This window comes from Saprolegnia diclina (genome assembly GCF_000281045.1).
Source record: "Saprolegnia diclina VS20 unplaced genomic scaffold supercont1.21, whole genome shotgun sequence".
NCBI lineage: Eukaryota > Oomycota > Saprolegniomycetes > Saprolegniales > Saprolegniaceae > Saprolegnia > Saprolegnia diclina.
Window position 1 is genome coordinate 512,473 of NW_008246088.1, and position 14,944 is coordinate 527,416.

A 14,944-nucleotide genomic window follows, 5' to 3' on the forward strand; every position below is an offset into this window, starting at 1 on the left:
ACGTGCGGTTGGGTACCATTATCCAGTTGCGTGATAAGCCACAGCGCTGTGCCCCGTTTTCAGCACACTGTCGTTTACAGCACTGCGTTTGTTGAGATGTGTGTTGCTCTCGTTTCGCATCGCCCCTCTCAACCGCCTCTCAACGAGCTCTCTCAACGAGCGACTCGAAATCAGATTCTCAGATCATTCGACCGTGTCGCATAATTCGCTTAAAACGTTGCCACGATGGGTGTTGTCCGCAAAGTATTCGCCGGCTCTGGACGTCGACATACTGAACAAGCGAATGGCGGCATACTCAGATATCCCGAGTGTCACGAGGTGGGTGAGCTTGGCCAAGCCTCCCGTACATATGTATATTCCGGTCTTGAGCCTTTGAACCCAGTTGCTTGCGCATCGCCAACGAGTTCACTTTTGATTTTTCCACGTGCGCCTCCGACACCATGGTCTCGCTCGTCGCGGCGCTCGTCGGTGTGCTCGTTGCTGCTATCCATGCGAGTCCACAGCCGATTGAGATTGGGTATCCCGTACCGCTGCACCTGCGCGCCAACAGCTCTGCGTCCTTCCACTACACGATTCGTCGCGACGGCGCCAGCTTCCTCGCCGTTCATTTTACTGTCCTGGCGCTTCCCCCAACGGCGACGGTGTCGCTTGCGTGTGCCGACGGCTCGAAGCACATGGAGCTCATTGGCGCACGCAATGACTTTTACACCGAGTCGTTTCCGTGTTCTACCATCGACATTGCCTACACCGCCCCGACGTACACGGCAGCGAATGCATCGGTGTTTGAGATCGACCAGGTGATCCACGGTACGCCCGACCCGTCGTCGTCGGGGCCGCTCGAAACCATCTGCAGCATCTCAGACGAGTCGCGGGCGGTGGCGTGTCTTGAAGGGCTCGAGCCCGTCAAGTATAAAACGAGCCGCGCCGTGGCCCGCCTTCGTCTTAGCGGCGGGCGGGGATGCACGGGCTGGCTCTTTGGCTCGGAAGGGCACATGCTCACCAACAGCCACTGCATCAACTCCGAGCGGGGCGCCGCCAACACCCAAGTCGAGTTTGACGCGCGTTGCAGCACGTGCAAGGACCCACAGAACAAGGTCGCGTCTGCTTGCCCTGGCACCGTCGTCGCCAGCAGCGTCAAGCTCGTGGTTTGGGACGAACTCCTCGACTTTGCATTGGTGAAAATCGACAACCCAAGTGTCGGCCTCGCGCAGTACGGTTACCTTCAGGGCCGCGACGCGCCCCCCGCGCTCGGAGAGCACATTTGGACAGCGCATCACCCCAAGGGCTGGCCAAAGCGCTTTTCTTTGACCTACAACGGCGACGTGCCCACGATTACGGACTTGGACAAAGCCAGCTGCATGCCCAATTTCAAGTATACAGCGAAGGGCTCGATCGGTCACTTGCTCGATACGGCGGACGGCTCCTCTGGCGCGCCGATCCTGAGCACCAAGGACAACGCAGTCATTGCCTTGCACAACTGCGGGCTCTGCGATGATCGAGGCGACGTCAACGGCGGCATCAAGATGAGCAGCATCATCCAGTTCCTCCGCCAACGCAACCTGCTGCCCAAGAATGCCGTTGTGCCGGGTAGTTCTCCCACGGTAGCTCCGACACCCGCTCCAACGTCCACCCCGACAGCTGCCGAAACCACAGGCCCGACGACCGCCCCGACGTCTACCCCTTCTGCCAACTACCTTCGCCTCTGCACCTTCTCCAAGCGCGGCGTCTTCGAGTGGTACCGCGCTCTCTACGCCGACGTTATCGAGCTCAGCCCCAACGCCCAGTTCGACTACAACCCGACGTCGGGTGCCATTAGCGTCCGCAGCAACCATGAGTGCCTCGACGCGTACGAAGCCAACGGCGCCTTCCACCTCCACACGTGGGCGTGCGCCTCGGACAACGTCAACCAGCAATGGACTGTCGAGGGCGACCGCGTCCGCCACCGCAAGCACAACGTCTGCCTCACGACGACGGCGTCGACGACCATCGACGTGGCCACGTGCAACTCGCAGGACCTCCGCCAGCGCTTCTCGACGGCGTGCGACGGCCCCGTCCGGTCGTTCGTCAAGCTCCGGACGCCCAAGGGTCTCTACCTCTCCGAGTGGAACTCGGGCGTGTACGCCAACGGCCAAGTGTTCAACGTCAACGAGCTCTTCGAAGTCGATGCGTCGACGCAGCAGATCAAGGCGGTCAGCAACGGCCAGTGCCTCGACGCGTACACGCAGGACGGCCGTCTCCGCGTGCACACGTACACGTGTGACGCGTCGAATGGCAACCAAAAGTGGCGCGTCACCAACGGCAAGGTCGAGCACGCGACCCATACGGGGCAGTGTCTGGACGTGGACCCGACGGACCCGCACCACAACGTGCAAATGTGGACGTGCATTGCCGGCAACGACAACCAGCGCATCGAGCTCGTGCCGCAGAACTAAGAACTTACGAGCGATGCTTTTGTCTCTATATCTATGGTTTTGCGCATCATGCGTGGCAGTCGCTGGGTCAAAAGATACGATCTCAACGTGCATGATCGTGCGACGGGTTAGTAGAGCCACCGAGGCGCGTACGTCTCGTCGTACTCGATCACGGGCGAGAAGAACTCGATGAACTGCTGGTCGAGGAGGCGCATGCGCGGCCCGGCAAAGCGGCAGTACTCGTCGATAATGGACGTGAGCGACCAATGCTGGATCTTGCGGAGGCAGCCGATGACGCAGCCCGTGCGATGCTAGAGCAGCAACGTAAGCACAAACAGTTCGCTCACCACGCGTCGTGTACCGTGCCCTTGGTGCACTGCACGAGGATCGGGTGGTTCCGGGCATCTACGAGGTTTGTGAGGTGCTATCGAGAGCGGCGGGTGCACCGAGCAAGTGCGTCAGCGCCGTGTTCATCGAGTCGGGGTCGATGCCAAGAAAGGGCTCCTACGTGGCCGTGCATACTCGATGCGGACGTCGGTACGCGCACCTTGTTGCCGTCAATCGGGCACTGAAACACTTGGATGCCATTTTCCTCAAAGAAGACGAGGTTCTCGGGGCGGTGCTCCTGGTGGCAGAGGTACAGCACCGAGCGCAGCCCGAGCTGCTGCAGGAACGCGTGGTTCTTCTTGTTCGGGAAGCCGGACCGGTACACGCCCGAGTCGACCATCGAGAAGTTCAAGGGCGGGATCAGCGTCTTCTCGTAGACCGACATGCTGCTGCGGCGACGACGACGGATTGCGAATTGGCCGTTTGCCGCAGCCAATCACAGCTCGGGACGCTGGCCCACGGTTCGATCCCGCTGCCAAGCTCGAGGCACGACAGCAAAAAAAGGATACATCTGGACGCTAAATCATCACTGTCGCTGGCACCGTCGACGCGCATGAGGAGCGCGGGACGAGGACGGGCAAGCGAGGCGGCGGCAGGTCGCCGTATCTAGAAAGGCGGGCCTGGGAATTTTAGCCAATGGCATCGCGCGAAATCGCACCTTGCCGTTGCGGAACCACTTCCAAAACGAGATGGCGTCGACGGTCGCGCTCAAGATTGGCTTCAAGGGCGAGATCCACCGCATTCGCATCGACCTACCGGCCTTTGGCTACGACGACCTCGTCGCGCTCTTCGAGGCCACGTTCCAGCTGCCGCTCAGCACCTTTGCGCTCCAGTACAAGACGCAAGACGCGACCTTTGCCAGCGTTGCGAGCGCCGCCGATTTCGACGCAGCGTGCGCGGCGCAGGCGAGTGCGGGGAGCTTGCGCTTCTTTGCTGTCTCCAAGACCGAGGCGACGCTTCACGAGAATGTCTCGGAAGGCATCCGCAAGGCGTTGGCGACCATCTCGGGCGCGCTCGACAAGGTCAAGCACGAGCCATGGGTGCAGGACACGGGCGCCGCGATAAACCACGCCTACACCAAGACATTTGAAGAGTCCAAGTCGACATTGGCGAGCGCCAAAAAGTCGCTCCAAGACATTGAAGTCGACAAGCTTATGGAGGAAACCAAAGTCAACCTGCGCACCGTCGCGACCGGCGTCTCGGCGTATGCCCAAGACTTGGTCGAGAGCCTCCAAAAGAAACCCGCGGCGGCGGAAACAACGGCGCCGCCGCCCGTCGACGCCAAGTGGACGTACCAGCTCGCGACCATCCGCGACATCCTCCCGGACGCGGCCGACGACGTGGCGATCGCGGCGCTCGAGCGCGCCAACGGCGATGTCCAAGTTGCGCTCAACGAAATCATGTCGGCGTAGTCGCACCTCTGTACTAATACACGTTTTTTCGACGAGTCCATTCGAGTTTACCCATATATGCGAGTCATACTCAAAGGGACAACGACCAAGTGCCTGCGCCGACGCGCGCACATGTGCCACGTCGTCGGAGCTTGCGTTTCATGCGCAACACAAGTGATGCTTGTATAGATTGATAATTAGATAGAACATGGTGCGACAGGTCACAGACTCTTGGCGAGACCCGCAAGCGTCGCGTCGTCCAACATGTCCATGCTGTCGTCGCCAGGATGTGCCTCGTCGTCCCAGAGGCCGTCCATGAGGTTCAGCTGGTCGAGGCTCGTGAGCTCGACCTTCTTGGCGGCTGTCACTGGCGCTTGTACGAGATTGCGCCACGGCTAGCACGATCCCGTCAACCTCCTTCGTTTGCAGTGTACACGCACCTCTTTCTCGTTGGGCGCGAGCGACCGCCAGAGCTTGCTCGCCTACACGCCGTTCGATCCCACGGTATGACGCGAATGCAAACCCACCTTGTGGACGAGGTCGTTGTGCGTCAAATGCGGCTCGGTCGCCAAGAACTCGTGCTTCTTGGCGTGTACAAAGAGAGCAAAGCCCGATGTTGCTGTTGGCAGCGGGCCCTACACGCACGGTCTACAGCCTCTTCTTCGAGTAGGTTGTACCGCCAACGTCTCGCGCGGCGAAGCTCCGTTGAGCGACTAGACCACCGAGATCAGAGGCCTTCGAAAATACATAGAGCGCACCATGGTCTCGGGGGTCGTCGCCCCGGCGTCCGACTCGGCCTGCTCCGCTTCGTATCGCCGCACATCGTCGTTGGCGAGCGCCCTCCACGTCGCCTTTGCCGTCTCGGGCAGCTCACGCCACTCTTTCGCAATCGCTACCATGTACTCGTTGTACGGACGATCTTGGTACCGACGGCGGTTCTCGAGCTCGTAGTGCACAAACGCCGACTTGGGGTACTTGGCTCTTTCGCGCCTGGCCTTTTTGACCTACAATATCGGTCAACGCCAAGTGTGTCGACGTCAACGCTGTACTACTGTGCGTGGGAGCATCGCAGCCGCGCGCTTCTTGGCGCTTTTTCTAGTGGGCGTGTACCGGCGCATCTCGGCTTCGTACCGCGCCTTCTCGAGCTCGGCCAAGTGCGTAAAGTGGGTCTTCTCCGCACTCGACATGGCGCGCCAGAGCGCTGCCGACTCCTTTGTGAGTGCATTGTACGAGAGATGCGCATTCGCCGCCCGCCGTTGCTCGAGAAAGAGCTGGAAGGCGTGCTTGGGCGGCTTGGGCGCGGCCGAGTCTTTCGGCGACGACTCGGCGGCAGCGTCTTCGGCGGCGGCGAGCGCGATCCACGGCTGCTTCTCGTCCCGTGTGAGCGCGCGCCAGCGCCGCCCCATCTCCTTCCCAAGCGACTGCGGTAAGAGCGTCGGATGCGCGGCCTGCACGGCGGCCTTCTGCGCCCGCCAAAAGTAGAAGAACGCACCATTCGGGTGCTTTCGCTTCAGCGACGCAACGACCGGCGACGTGGGTTGCGCGTCCAAGGCCGAGAAGGCGTCGTCCAAGCCATTGGCCGACGACGTCAGCATGAACGATTGCAAATCCATGTCCAAAAGCGATGGCGTCGCCGCGACTTGGGCCTCGGCCGTGTAGCGTGCTCGGTCGTACGCGGCGAGGTTGGTCCAGACTGCGCGCTCGCTTGGCAAAAGCGCCTTCCAGAGCCGCCCGAGCTCGCGCGAAATGGCGTCGTTGCCCCACGCCGGGTGCGCCTGGACGATCTCGACGCGCTTCCCGTCGGCGAAATGAAGGTACGCATTCCTCCATGGGCGAACGCCGCTAGCCGGTCATGGAGATGATGAGGATGATGAAGGAAGCGCGTCGAAGAGTACCTTGTCGTCGACGTCGTCTTGGCCATGTCGCCGCCCTTTTTCGCCGTTTCTTGAAACTACGATTTCCGGATACTTTGGATCGCACCGGATACGGCGACTTGTCTTTGCCGATTGAGGTGCTGCCGATGCATCGCAAGGTAATAACAGCATCACACTAGTCCATTACTGATCAATACTATGCGGAGACCAATGTTCATCACCTAGTCACGAGACTATAAGGTCCTTGAGTTATCCACAGAATGGGTCTAGGAAATTGCTCCAGACAATTTTGAGGTCATCGATCCGTTTGGATGGATTGACGAGACCCACGCCGTAAGGACACCCGTGGCCCAGCGCAAAAACGTAATTTGCATCGCTAACAAAGGCAAATCAACTCCGCTTCACCAAGGTGGTTGCTCGTGGGCGTTGGAGGGTCGAATACCAGACATTGCAGCATGAAGATCATGAACGGCCAAGCGGTCAACTTGACTTGGATGGTAGTTAATACGCGCCGTACATCTGATGCACAATGGCCCGCGGAAGCTCCTGGTCCTGCGCTAAAAATATCGTTTCAGTCGGACCCGTTTCCCGCGCTCGACGCTCGTGCCGCCACGTTCGCAGGCGCCATCAAAGTCTCTAACAATGAGTACTTTGTACTAATGATATCTAGATTTTGTATATAAATACCAATGCCCAAACTCATTACCTTGGAGAGTCGATATCCTTCAGCAACAGATCCTACTGCTCAAGCGACGGCGGAGTGGGTAGGGCTGGGGCATTCAAGCCAATCACAACTCGACTATGCATTCTGAGAGGCTTTTAAAAACCTTTGTAAATGCATAGATGCGATTTGAATGGCCAGCAAGGCGACGGCGCGCCGTGTCTGCTTCATGAATTCTCATTTTCAAATTTGCAGTAGAAGAGTAACTAGTACCTAGTCGAGTCGGAAGCACATGATATTTTTCAATCAGCTACTCTGAAAGGGCTTTAGTCGGCCCGCAAAACCATGTAGTCAAAAGGATCTGATGCTTCCCAAATACACTCCTCATACTTTACCTTAGAACCACAAGCGACACCAATCTGCAGTAGCAACTAGTTAGTAGCAACGTCGACAACGTCGAGTGCAAATGAAATTCATCTGAATCGCTACACTTAAATGAGTATTCAGCTCAGCTTGATGTGGACTTTCACTAATATGATGCACTCAAACTCAACACGCTGCGAGCCAATTTAGGAACTCATTGAGAATCTATTGTTCTGGTCGTTATCTTCATCCTACTGCAACACCCGTCGCACGGGGCGTGACTGCAACCGAACTGCAAAGAGAATTCTCAACAGGAGCTGGTGGCACAGGAGGAGGCTTCGGAATCAAAAACGGGCGTCAGCATATGCCACTCGGGCTTTTCCGTCGGGTGGATGTTCACACCACTGGCGATATTCTTCTGGAGTGCTTGTGCGTGGCGCCATCACAAGGAGATGCTGCCTCTGATCACGCGAAGACATGGCTGGTCTTGGCTACTTGCTGGCGTCAGTGCCCAAGACCATGTCTCGTCGCCGACAAGTACAGTAGCCGATGTAAAGAAGACGCACGCATTGGACGACTACGAAACATGTTCAAGCAGAGAAGTTTAAGGACAAGCGGTGTGAGTAGTGTACGAGTGAGGACCCTCGTAGGAGGTAGTAGACATATCCAAGACAACGACGAGGTGACTACAGCGGCCGGCCGACGAGGTTCATGACAAAGTCGTAAATCTTCTGGAGCACGGTCGTGTCGAGGACGCGGTACTCGGACGCGAAGGCCATGAGGCGCCGCCAACACAGCGTGAGGTGGCCCGACATTTCGAGCTGTGCAAAGTGGCGCAAGTGCACCCGGTATAAATACACGTAGACGTGGAGCATGCCTTGGTAGACGTTGTGGACCTTCTCGGCGTCGCGGGCGTCGTCGTCACGGACATGGGCGTCGAGGCGCGCCATGAGCACGTCCATGGTCGCGGCTTCATCCGAGAGCACGCGCATGTCCGAGACAAGGTTGTAGAGCACGCTCACTTCGCTGTAAAAGTCGGCCGCCATCTCGGCAGCGATCGCGAGGGCCTCGGCCTCGGACTGGAGCAGCGTCGGCTCGAACGCGGTTGTGAGTACGTCGGCGTCGAGGACCGGGAGCGGCTCGTCGCGCTTGCGCAGCTTCTCGGACGGAGGTTGCGAGCTCATCGAGTGCCACCGCGCGCTGTCTCGCCGCCTTTTGCTTCCGGAGGCAGATCCGCTCATGCCACCGAGTTGCACGCACGTTGCTTGCAGCATGGCGGACTATGGCGCCGGCGTGGATTACCAGTAATGATCTTGATCCGCCATCTTCACCCGCCCGATGCCATTGGCGCAGAATGCAAGCCGCCTGCGATGCCATTGGACGAAATGCGATACCGCGGGGTAGGGCCCCAAATTTTGCACTGTGGAATCAGCCGACCGAAATTTTCGATAGCGTTTGTATGGGCGGTTTATATGCCGAAGTTCGAAGCCATCCTCAAAGCGAAGTTCGAAGCGTGAACTATTTTTAGACACGGTGATGCGTTGCCGTCGGCGCCGCCACCGACTCGTTGACACCGACACCGACACCGATCGTCGCCAACACCGACACCAATCTTCGCCGACGCCAACACCGATCGTTGCCGGTGGTTGCCGACGCTCGGCGGTGCTGTCTGCGGTGGCGTCGATGGGCCTTGAGTGAAATTCGCACTAAAACACGTGGCACCGGCTTGCATGGAAGGATCCGAGCACTTGCTCCCTGCTTCTTCGGCCGCGACCAGCTTCTTCGACGTATCACGCCGTCTTCCATCGATTCGATGGCAAGCACGACTGGACCAAGGCCAAGGAGCCCGACCTGGGAAACGGCGGTCGATGCGCTTGGCCGATTGTCGACCGGCGCGTTCGCCTTCGAAAAGGTAGCTTTTTCGGCCAGAGGCCAAGTAGAATGCTGCATGGGTCGTTGTTGATTGCTGCGTCGCTCGTTGGCTACATGGCCTACGTAAGCATCCAGCCGACGCTTCCGACGTGCGTTAACTGGGACGCCACGACCTTGACGAATCTCCAGACTGCGCGGCAGCCGGTGCGGCTCGTCGGGTCGCCCACCAGCACGCACTGGAACACATCGCACTGGACGCTCGCGCACGTCGTGTCGCGGCTGCCCGCGTCCGTGTCGATGCAGTACGCGCCATCAAGCGTCTTTCGCCACTACGATCCGAACATGGAACTCGCGCCGCGCTTCCCGCCCACGTCCCAAACAACGACGGTTGTGCGGGAGGACGTGCTGGCTCTTCTTGATGCGACTGGCGATGGCAGCTACTACCTCAACGACGAGCTGCACCGTCTTGCACCCGACTTGGTGCCGGACGTGCCACTGGCAGGCCTCGTCGGTCCGGCCGCCGCCTCCTCGGTCATGGTCAAGCTCTGGCTTGGCGGACCACATGTCGTCGCCAACCTGCACTACGACGCCACCCACAACCTCTTCCACCAGGTCGTCGGCTCCAAGCGCTTCCTCCTCTTCCCACCCAGCGCCCACGCGTCCTTGTACCTCTTTTCGCGTCTCCACCCGAGCCACCGGCAGTCGCAGCTCGATTTGACGCGTCCACGAAGCGAGCTGGTCAAGGCTTTTCCCGCCTTTGACGACGTGGAAGAGATGCTGCTGGACATCACACTCGCGCCCGGCGAGTCGCTCTACTTGCCGCCGTTCTGGTTCCACTGTGTGCTCACTACGACGCCATCAGTCTCGGTCAACCTCTGGACGGACGCCGAGGAAGTCGGCTTCCTTGCCAACGCTTTGGCGGACCCCGTGCCCTACTTGGCCAACCTCGAAGCGTCCGGCGTGGTGCACGATCTCAACTCGCACCTCGGTCACCTCCAGCTCTTCGTGCGCCTCGTCCTCTCACGTTGCGTGCTGGATACCCAGACAGCTCTGCAGCAGCTGGTCGCCAACCAAGACCGGTACTTGCCGCGCGTGCACGTCACCTGCGGTGTCCTCACCTCACCGATGATAGCCGAGGCGACGCTGCAGCCGTATGTCGATGCGCTTGTGGCTGCGTCGTTCGACCGCATGGGCGACGACAGCGCCAAGACGCTGCTTGTTCTGAGCTACGTCGAGGCGCTTCTCGCTCAGTTTATGGCGCCAACGGTCGTCGGAAACTTCTTGGCCCAGTGTGTTGCCCCCGAATAATCCAACCACAAGCAACGTGTCTGCATTGGTGACTTGGCGTCGCGGCTCTAAGTGCTGTGGTTGCGCGCGTCGAGCTTGGCGATGAATTCGAGGTGCGGGTGGGCGCGCGACGCTTGGTTGGTGTACCACCCGACCGGCAGCGGACTCTGGTCACGTTCGAGGAGCACCGCGTCCCTAACGTAGACACATATCATACGATACGCGGAGATGGAAGCTGCGATACCCCGTGACCGAGATCATGTTGTACACTTGGTTGCGGTAGAGCTGGCTCGACTCGATCGGCACGAGGCGGAAGCTCAGCATTGCATTGCCCCCTAACGCACGGACATGCGCGCGGACAACAGCAATCGCTTCGCTGAGGAAGAGGTGGAAGAAGGCGCCGAGGCCCCCAAGCTCGCGGACGGTCCAGCTCTCCTTGATAAAGTGCAGCGTGATGCGTCCGAGATAGCTACATTGACGCTGCTGTTGCACCATGTAGAGCGAGCGGTTTTGCGCACCGGAGGATCTTGGAACCGGGCACATACGAAAGCGGCGTGAGCTCAATCCATTCGCGGGCACTCGAGCTCTGGTGGAACGGGTTCGGATGCGCATTCGAGAGCGGGCTCGTGGGACGGCCTGTCGGCGACCCGACCGAGACGAACGACGACGACGGGCGGTGCTGCTGGATTTGGAGACGCAGCGCCCGGCGCGCAGACTCGTCCGACTCGTTCTCGTCGTCGTTGTTGCCGTCGCTGGCCGCATGGAACGCGTCTTCGTCGTCTTCGGGTACCGGAAAGTTGAGACTCTGGATGACCACGTCGTCGTCACACGAGTTTTCATGCCCCGAGAGCATCGCCATGCCCATAAGGACAACCTCAATCTACGTTTCGGTATTGAGTCGATGGGTAGCGTACTAAAGTAGGTAGCACAATGTTTTCGCCTGCAAGAGCGACGCGCGTCTTGAGGCCGCAGACGACGCACGGCGCGAACGCCCGAAGCTTGAAGAGGATGCTACGAAATAGGATGAGACTGCGCCCACGGCAAGAAGGAGAGGAACCTCGCAAAGAGGTTTTTAAACACTTGGGAGAAGAGCACGTTGAGGCGCGTGTCCCGCATGTGCTCTTCGTCCCACTCGACGCGCTTCATGGAGAGGAAGAGGTGGATGTTGCGCCCGGGCGACGACGCGCCTGGCAGCCGGTCCGTGTTGTAGATCGAGACGCCTTCAGGCAACGGCTGCTCGAGCAAGACCGACATCAAGTCTTCATCGGTCTCGTCGTCAATCTCGAGCACGAACGGGTGCTTGGCATCGCTACATCCATTGTAACGATGGCCGCATTGCGGTGTGCGATATAATACCTAAAGCCGTCCGGGTTGAAGTCTTCCTCCGAGTCGGACGACGATGACGACGACGACGACTTGGTGTCCTTGTCGTCGTCGAGGCCGTTGCTCTCGTCAAGGCTCACGTTGCTCGACTGCGGCGTCTTGCGCAGGATCGACGCGTCGGCCTCCGAGTCACCGCGCGAAAGACGCATCGCACGGCCCTTGCGAGACCGACGCTTGACTGGCGCGTCGTCCTCAAACAACGGTCGCTGCTTCCACGTCACAAACTCGGGCGCGATCGTGCCCACTGCATCCTTCTTCATCTAATCGCAAGGTTGATACACGTACTAGTAGACAAAATGCAAATTGAAGACGCACCGCGGCGCGGTTTTGGTTGCTAAGACGCTCAATCTGCGACTGAAGCTGCACGAGGCGGCGGTCTTCGTCGTCCTTGACCTACAAAAACCACAAAAATGGTGTGGTCGTCGTCGCATGCACGGCGTACGTCAATGTTGCGCGTAATGCGGAGCACTTGTGGCAGCGGCAGCGCCGGAAGGTACATGCCAGTGCCCGTAATGATGCCAATGACAAACGAGCCGCTGATCTATATCACAGGTCCATCCATATACCGACAACGAAATAGGACGATGGAGGTACCTGCACTTGGGACTCGAAGCCAAAGAGCGAGTTGACGCCAAGCACACGCATCTTGGCCATGAGCTAGACAAAAAATGGTTTGAAAATTACTGAAAAATCACGAAAAATGCAAAGCACACCTGGCGATGGAGCTCGTACTCGAGAAACGGAAGCGCTTCCGACACGATCGTCGCGTTCACGTCGCCCGCGCCGCGACGACGTTGCCTACGAAGCGCGATCTTATGCCTCTACGATCGAAAGAGGATTATACCGGCAGACGCGAGCTTGGATAAATGCGCCCGACCCCGTAAGCGCCATCCCACTGGGCGGCTCGGTGGACGAAAAGAGCATCTCGGGCACCCACTTGCGGCCGCAGATGCCGCAGCGCACCATGCGCATGCTACAATATATATCAATGTATCAACAAACGACGCTGACAACACGAAGTCGCACTTGGAGAAGGGCGCGAGCGAGCGCGAGTACGGAATGTGACATACAAAGCACGGCGAGTCTTGGATCGACTGCGCGTTGCCACGGCGGCGCGGTGCAGGCATCCTAGCACACGCTTCCATCGTATATCTACCATAATGGGGTAATGTACGGGCGAAGCGACGGCGACTGGTCGCTGAGCTCGTCGGTCGATGCCTTGAGGAGCCCATGGTGGCGCTTGGGGCCATACTTGACCACCGCGGCGGTCCCGCTGGCACATACAAAAGTTAGAAAATCACAAAAATTCGATGCGACAAGCAACGTACGTGGCCGAGAGGACGCAGACGTCGTCATGGATCGTGCACGACTCGATGTACCCGACGACGTGCGAGCACTGGAGCGACTGCGCGTGCGACCGGACCTACACAGTCTCCGTCACGGCGATCGGTTTGAAGAAGAGACCGACCTCTTCTCGAAGCTCCATCCACCACGAGTCGCGTGTCTCTTGGTCGACGAGCTTGGTGGCCATGCGTCCGAGAAACTTGACCGAGCGCGCCGTGACGATACCGCCAAAGCGCAAGCGAGCATCGGGCGTGAACGACTTGATCGTCCAGAGTTGCACTTCCTACGTGGTGTTCATCCTAGTGTGTTGCAGCAGGAGGACGCGTACGTCGTGCGCGCCGAGCTCAAAGTTGTCCTTCTTCGTCTTCCAAAACGCTTTGCGCAAGCTAATGGTCGGGAGACGCGGTGACGAAGACGCAGGCTCGATGGCCGCCAGCGACGGCGACGCCGCGGGGCCCGACGTCGACTCGAGGCTCGGCGTTTGCGTATCGTCGTTGTTGAGCGACCGCTTCCCATAGAGACCCGAGAGAAGCACATCCACATCATGCTCGATCGTGCCCAACCCAAGACTCGACTGCGACGACGTGGCGACGACGTTCGGTCCGTCCGGCGGCGGCGCCGGATTCTTTTCCGTCGGCAAGATGAAGCACGCCGTGCCGCATGCGCGCGCGACCATGCCGCTGTCGCCTTCGACGTCAAAGAACTGGCGGTAGCCGAGGACAGCGTTGCCACCGAGCTCCATGGCCTTCTTCCCGACCTACACGCATATGAACCGAGGAATCTGGGAGAGAGCGTACCATGGTCGAGACTTGGGACGAGAGCTTGTAGAGCAGCATTTGCCGGTACTCGTTGCTCTTGCGCGACGTGCGGAAGCTGTCGCTCCACGAGTACTCGGGGTCAGCGTGCACGACGAGCTCCTCGACAAAGCCGAGCGTCTTGTGCATCGTAAAGATATCCGGGTCGAGCGTCGAGAGCGAGAAGAACTGGACGCCCGCGCTGCTCTCGCGGAACGGGTTGATGTCGCCAAAGTAGTGGAGGCGGATCACGAGGCTAAGCTCACCGCGCACGCCGAGGAGCGTGTCGTAGATCGGGTACCAGCCTTGCACGGAGCAGCCGTCCTTCATGAGGATGCAGTTGAGGTCCACGTACACAGCGCCGATCGTCGCGTCCGTCGTGTACACGTCGTGGTCCATGACCTTGAACATGATGGGCTGGCTCTGGAGGACCGCGTCGTCGGCCACGTCGAAGCGGAACTCTTCGTCCCAGCGGGGCGTCAGAGACTTGCGCGAGACGCTCGACCGGACCTCGAACGACGCAAACGTGATGTCCACGTACGCGTCGGCGACCTTGGTCGCGCGGTCGGCCACCGGGAGCCCCCGGGCCTCGACAAGCCGGATCTTGATCGTGCAGGGCATGGCCGAAAAAATATGGCACTCTTCTACCGAGAGATATGGATTTCAGAGTGTTCTACTAACGAGGGAGCTGGTGCCCACGCAAGATCGCGCACGGTCGTTTTGATTGGCGGTCCCAAGCGTCGCCACGACCATTGGCCGTGTATCATGTGTTGCGGAGGGAAGCCAGGTTCCATGAACACGGAAGACCGCGCCAAGGACCGCGACGATCTCACGCTCTGCGAGTGCATGCAGGTCGTCAAGCCGTGGCGTGTGACGTCCGACGATGACGTCTTGAGCAAGTGGGAACATGTTGCCAAGATCATGACCGAGTACGCTGCGTACTCCGTCAAGATGACTGCGGTGACGTCAATGGAGCGCTGGGAAAAGCTTCGAGCGCGCAGCAAAGACCCATCGTTCGGCAATGACGTCTCTCCAGAGCTCCAGTCCATCGTCCGCGACCTTGTCCGGCAAATCGAAACGAAACGTAGCCCGAGCAACCAACCAAACGCGACATTGGTCCTCGGTAGCGCGGCGGTCGCTGGCGCGGTCGCTGCTCCGGTGGCGACCACGGCTGTCG

At 59.4% G+C, this 14,944-nt stretch overlaps 8 protein-coding genes across 8 annotated transcripts; 4 read left to right on the forward strand and 4 right to left on the reverse strand.

The window, feature by feature from the left end:
• Positions 1–423: 423 nt before the first annotated feature.
• Positions 424–2,462, forward strand: SDRG_07424 (hypothetical protein). The gene has a single exon (XM_008613257.1). It carries the CDS (start codon positions 441–443, stop codon positions 2,430–2,432), a length of 1,992 nt encoding a protein of 663 aa, XP_008611479.1. The 5' UTR covers positions 424–440; the 3' UTR covers positions 2,433–2,462.
• A 77-nt stretch (positions 2,463–2,539) lies between these two features.
• SDRG_07425 (hypothetical protein) lies at positions 2,540–3,183 on the reverse strand (the record flags this gene model as incomplete). Its single annotated transcript, XM_008613258.1, has 4 exons — positions 2,540–2,722; positions 2,773–2,816; positions 2,858–2,915; positions 2,959–3,183. The coding sequence occupies 4 exons, from the start codon at positions 3,181–3,183 to the stop codon at positions 2,540–2,542; spliced, it is 510 nt and encodes a 169-aa protein (XP_008611480.1).
• Positions 3,184–3,451: 268 nt separating this feature from the next.
• SDRG_07426 (hypothetical protein) lies at positions 3,452–4,250 on the forward strand. Its single transcript, XM_008613259.1, has one exon. It carries the CDS (start codon positions 3,488–3,490, stop codon positions 4,208–4,210), a length of 723 nt encoding a protein of 240 aa, XP_008611481.1. The 5' UTR covers positions 3,452–3,487; the 3' UTR covers positions 4,211–4,250.
• A 160-nt stretch (positions 4,251–4,410) lies between these two features.
• On the reverse strand, positions 4,411–6,110 carry SDRG_07427 (hypothetical protein; the record flags this gene model as incomplete). Its single annotated transcript, XM_008613260.1, has 7 exons — positions 4,411–4,584; positions 4,630–4,671; positions 4,717–4,824; positions 4,867–4,902; positions 4,948–5,193; positions 5,239–6,031; positions 6,085–6,110. 7 exons carry the CDS (start codon positions 6,108–6,110, stop codon positions 4,411–4,413), a joined length of 1,425 nt encoding a protein of 474 aa, XP_008611482.1.
• A 1,546-nt stretch (positions 6,111–7,656) lies between these two features.
• On the reverse strand, positions 7,657–8,486 carry SDRG_07428 (hypothetical protein). Its single transcript, XM_008613261.1, has one exon. The coding sequence runs from the start codon at positions 8,359–8,361 to the stop codon at positions 7,774–7,776; it is 588 nt and encodes a 195-aa protein (XP_008611483.1). The 5' UTR covers positions 8,362–8,486; the 3' UTR covers positions 7,657–7,773.
• A 542-nt stretch (positions 8,487–9,028) lies between these two features.
• Positions 9,029–10,267, forward strand: SDRG_07429 (hypothetical protein; the record flags this gene model as incomplete). Its single annotated transcript, XM_008613262.1, has 1 exon — positions 9,029–10,267. The coding sequence occupies one exon, from the start codon at positions 9,029–9,031 to the stop codon at positions 10,265–10,267; it is 1,239 nt and encodes a 412-aa protein (XP_008611484.1).
• A 6-nt stretch (positions 10,268–10,273) lies between these two features.
• Positions 10,274–14,388, reverse strand: SDRG_07430 (hypothetical protein; the record flags this gene model as incomplete). The annotated part of the gene is made up of 16 exons (XM_008613263.1): positions 10,274–10,441; positions 10,491–10,715; positions 10,765–11,126; positions 11,176–11,257; positions 11,304–11,555; positions 11,603–11,889; positions 11,945–12,022; positions 12,072–12,170; positions 12,224–12,286; positions 12,343–12,427; positions 12,474–12,602; positions 12,656–12,902; positions 12,947–13,052; positions 13,098–13,256; positions 13,302–13,730; positions 13,771–14,388. 16 exons carry the CDS (start codon positions 14,386–14,388, stop codon positions 10,315–10,317), a joined length of 3,348 nt encoding a protein of 1,115 aa, XP_008611485.1. The 3' UTR covers positions 10,274–10,314.
• Positions 14,389–14,559: 171 nt separating this feature from the next.
• SDRG_07431 (hypothetical protein) lies at positions 14,560–14,894 on the forward strand (the record flags this gene model as incomplete). Its single annotated transcript, XM_008613264.1, has 2 exons — positions 14,560–14,817; positions 14,856–14,894. 2 exons carry the CDS (start codon positions 14,560–14,562, stop codon positions 14,892–14,894), a joined length of 297 nt encoding a protein of 98 aa, XP_008611486.1.
• Between the last annotated feature and the right edge of the window lie 50 nt (positions 14,895–14,944).

Coding starts and splice junctions, on each gene's coding strand:
- SDRG_07424 (XM_008613257.1), top strand. CDS start 441: ATGGTCTCGCTCGTCGCGGCGCTCGTCGGTGTGCTCGTTGCTGCTATC.
- SDRG_07426 (XM_008613259.1), top strand. CDS start 3,488: ATGGCGTCGACGGTCGCGCTCAAGATTGGCTTCAAGGGCGAGATCCAC.
- SDRG_07428 (XM_008613261.1), bottom strand. CDS start 8,361: ATGCTGCAAGCAACGTGCGTGCAACTCGGTGGCATGAGCGGATCTGCC.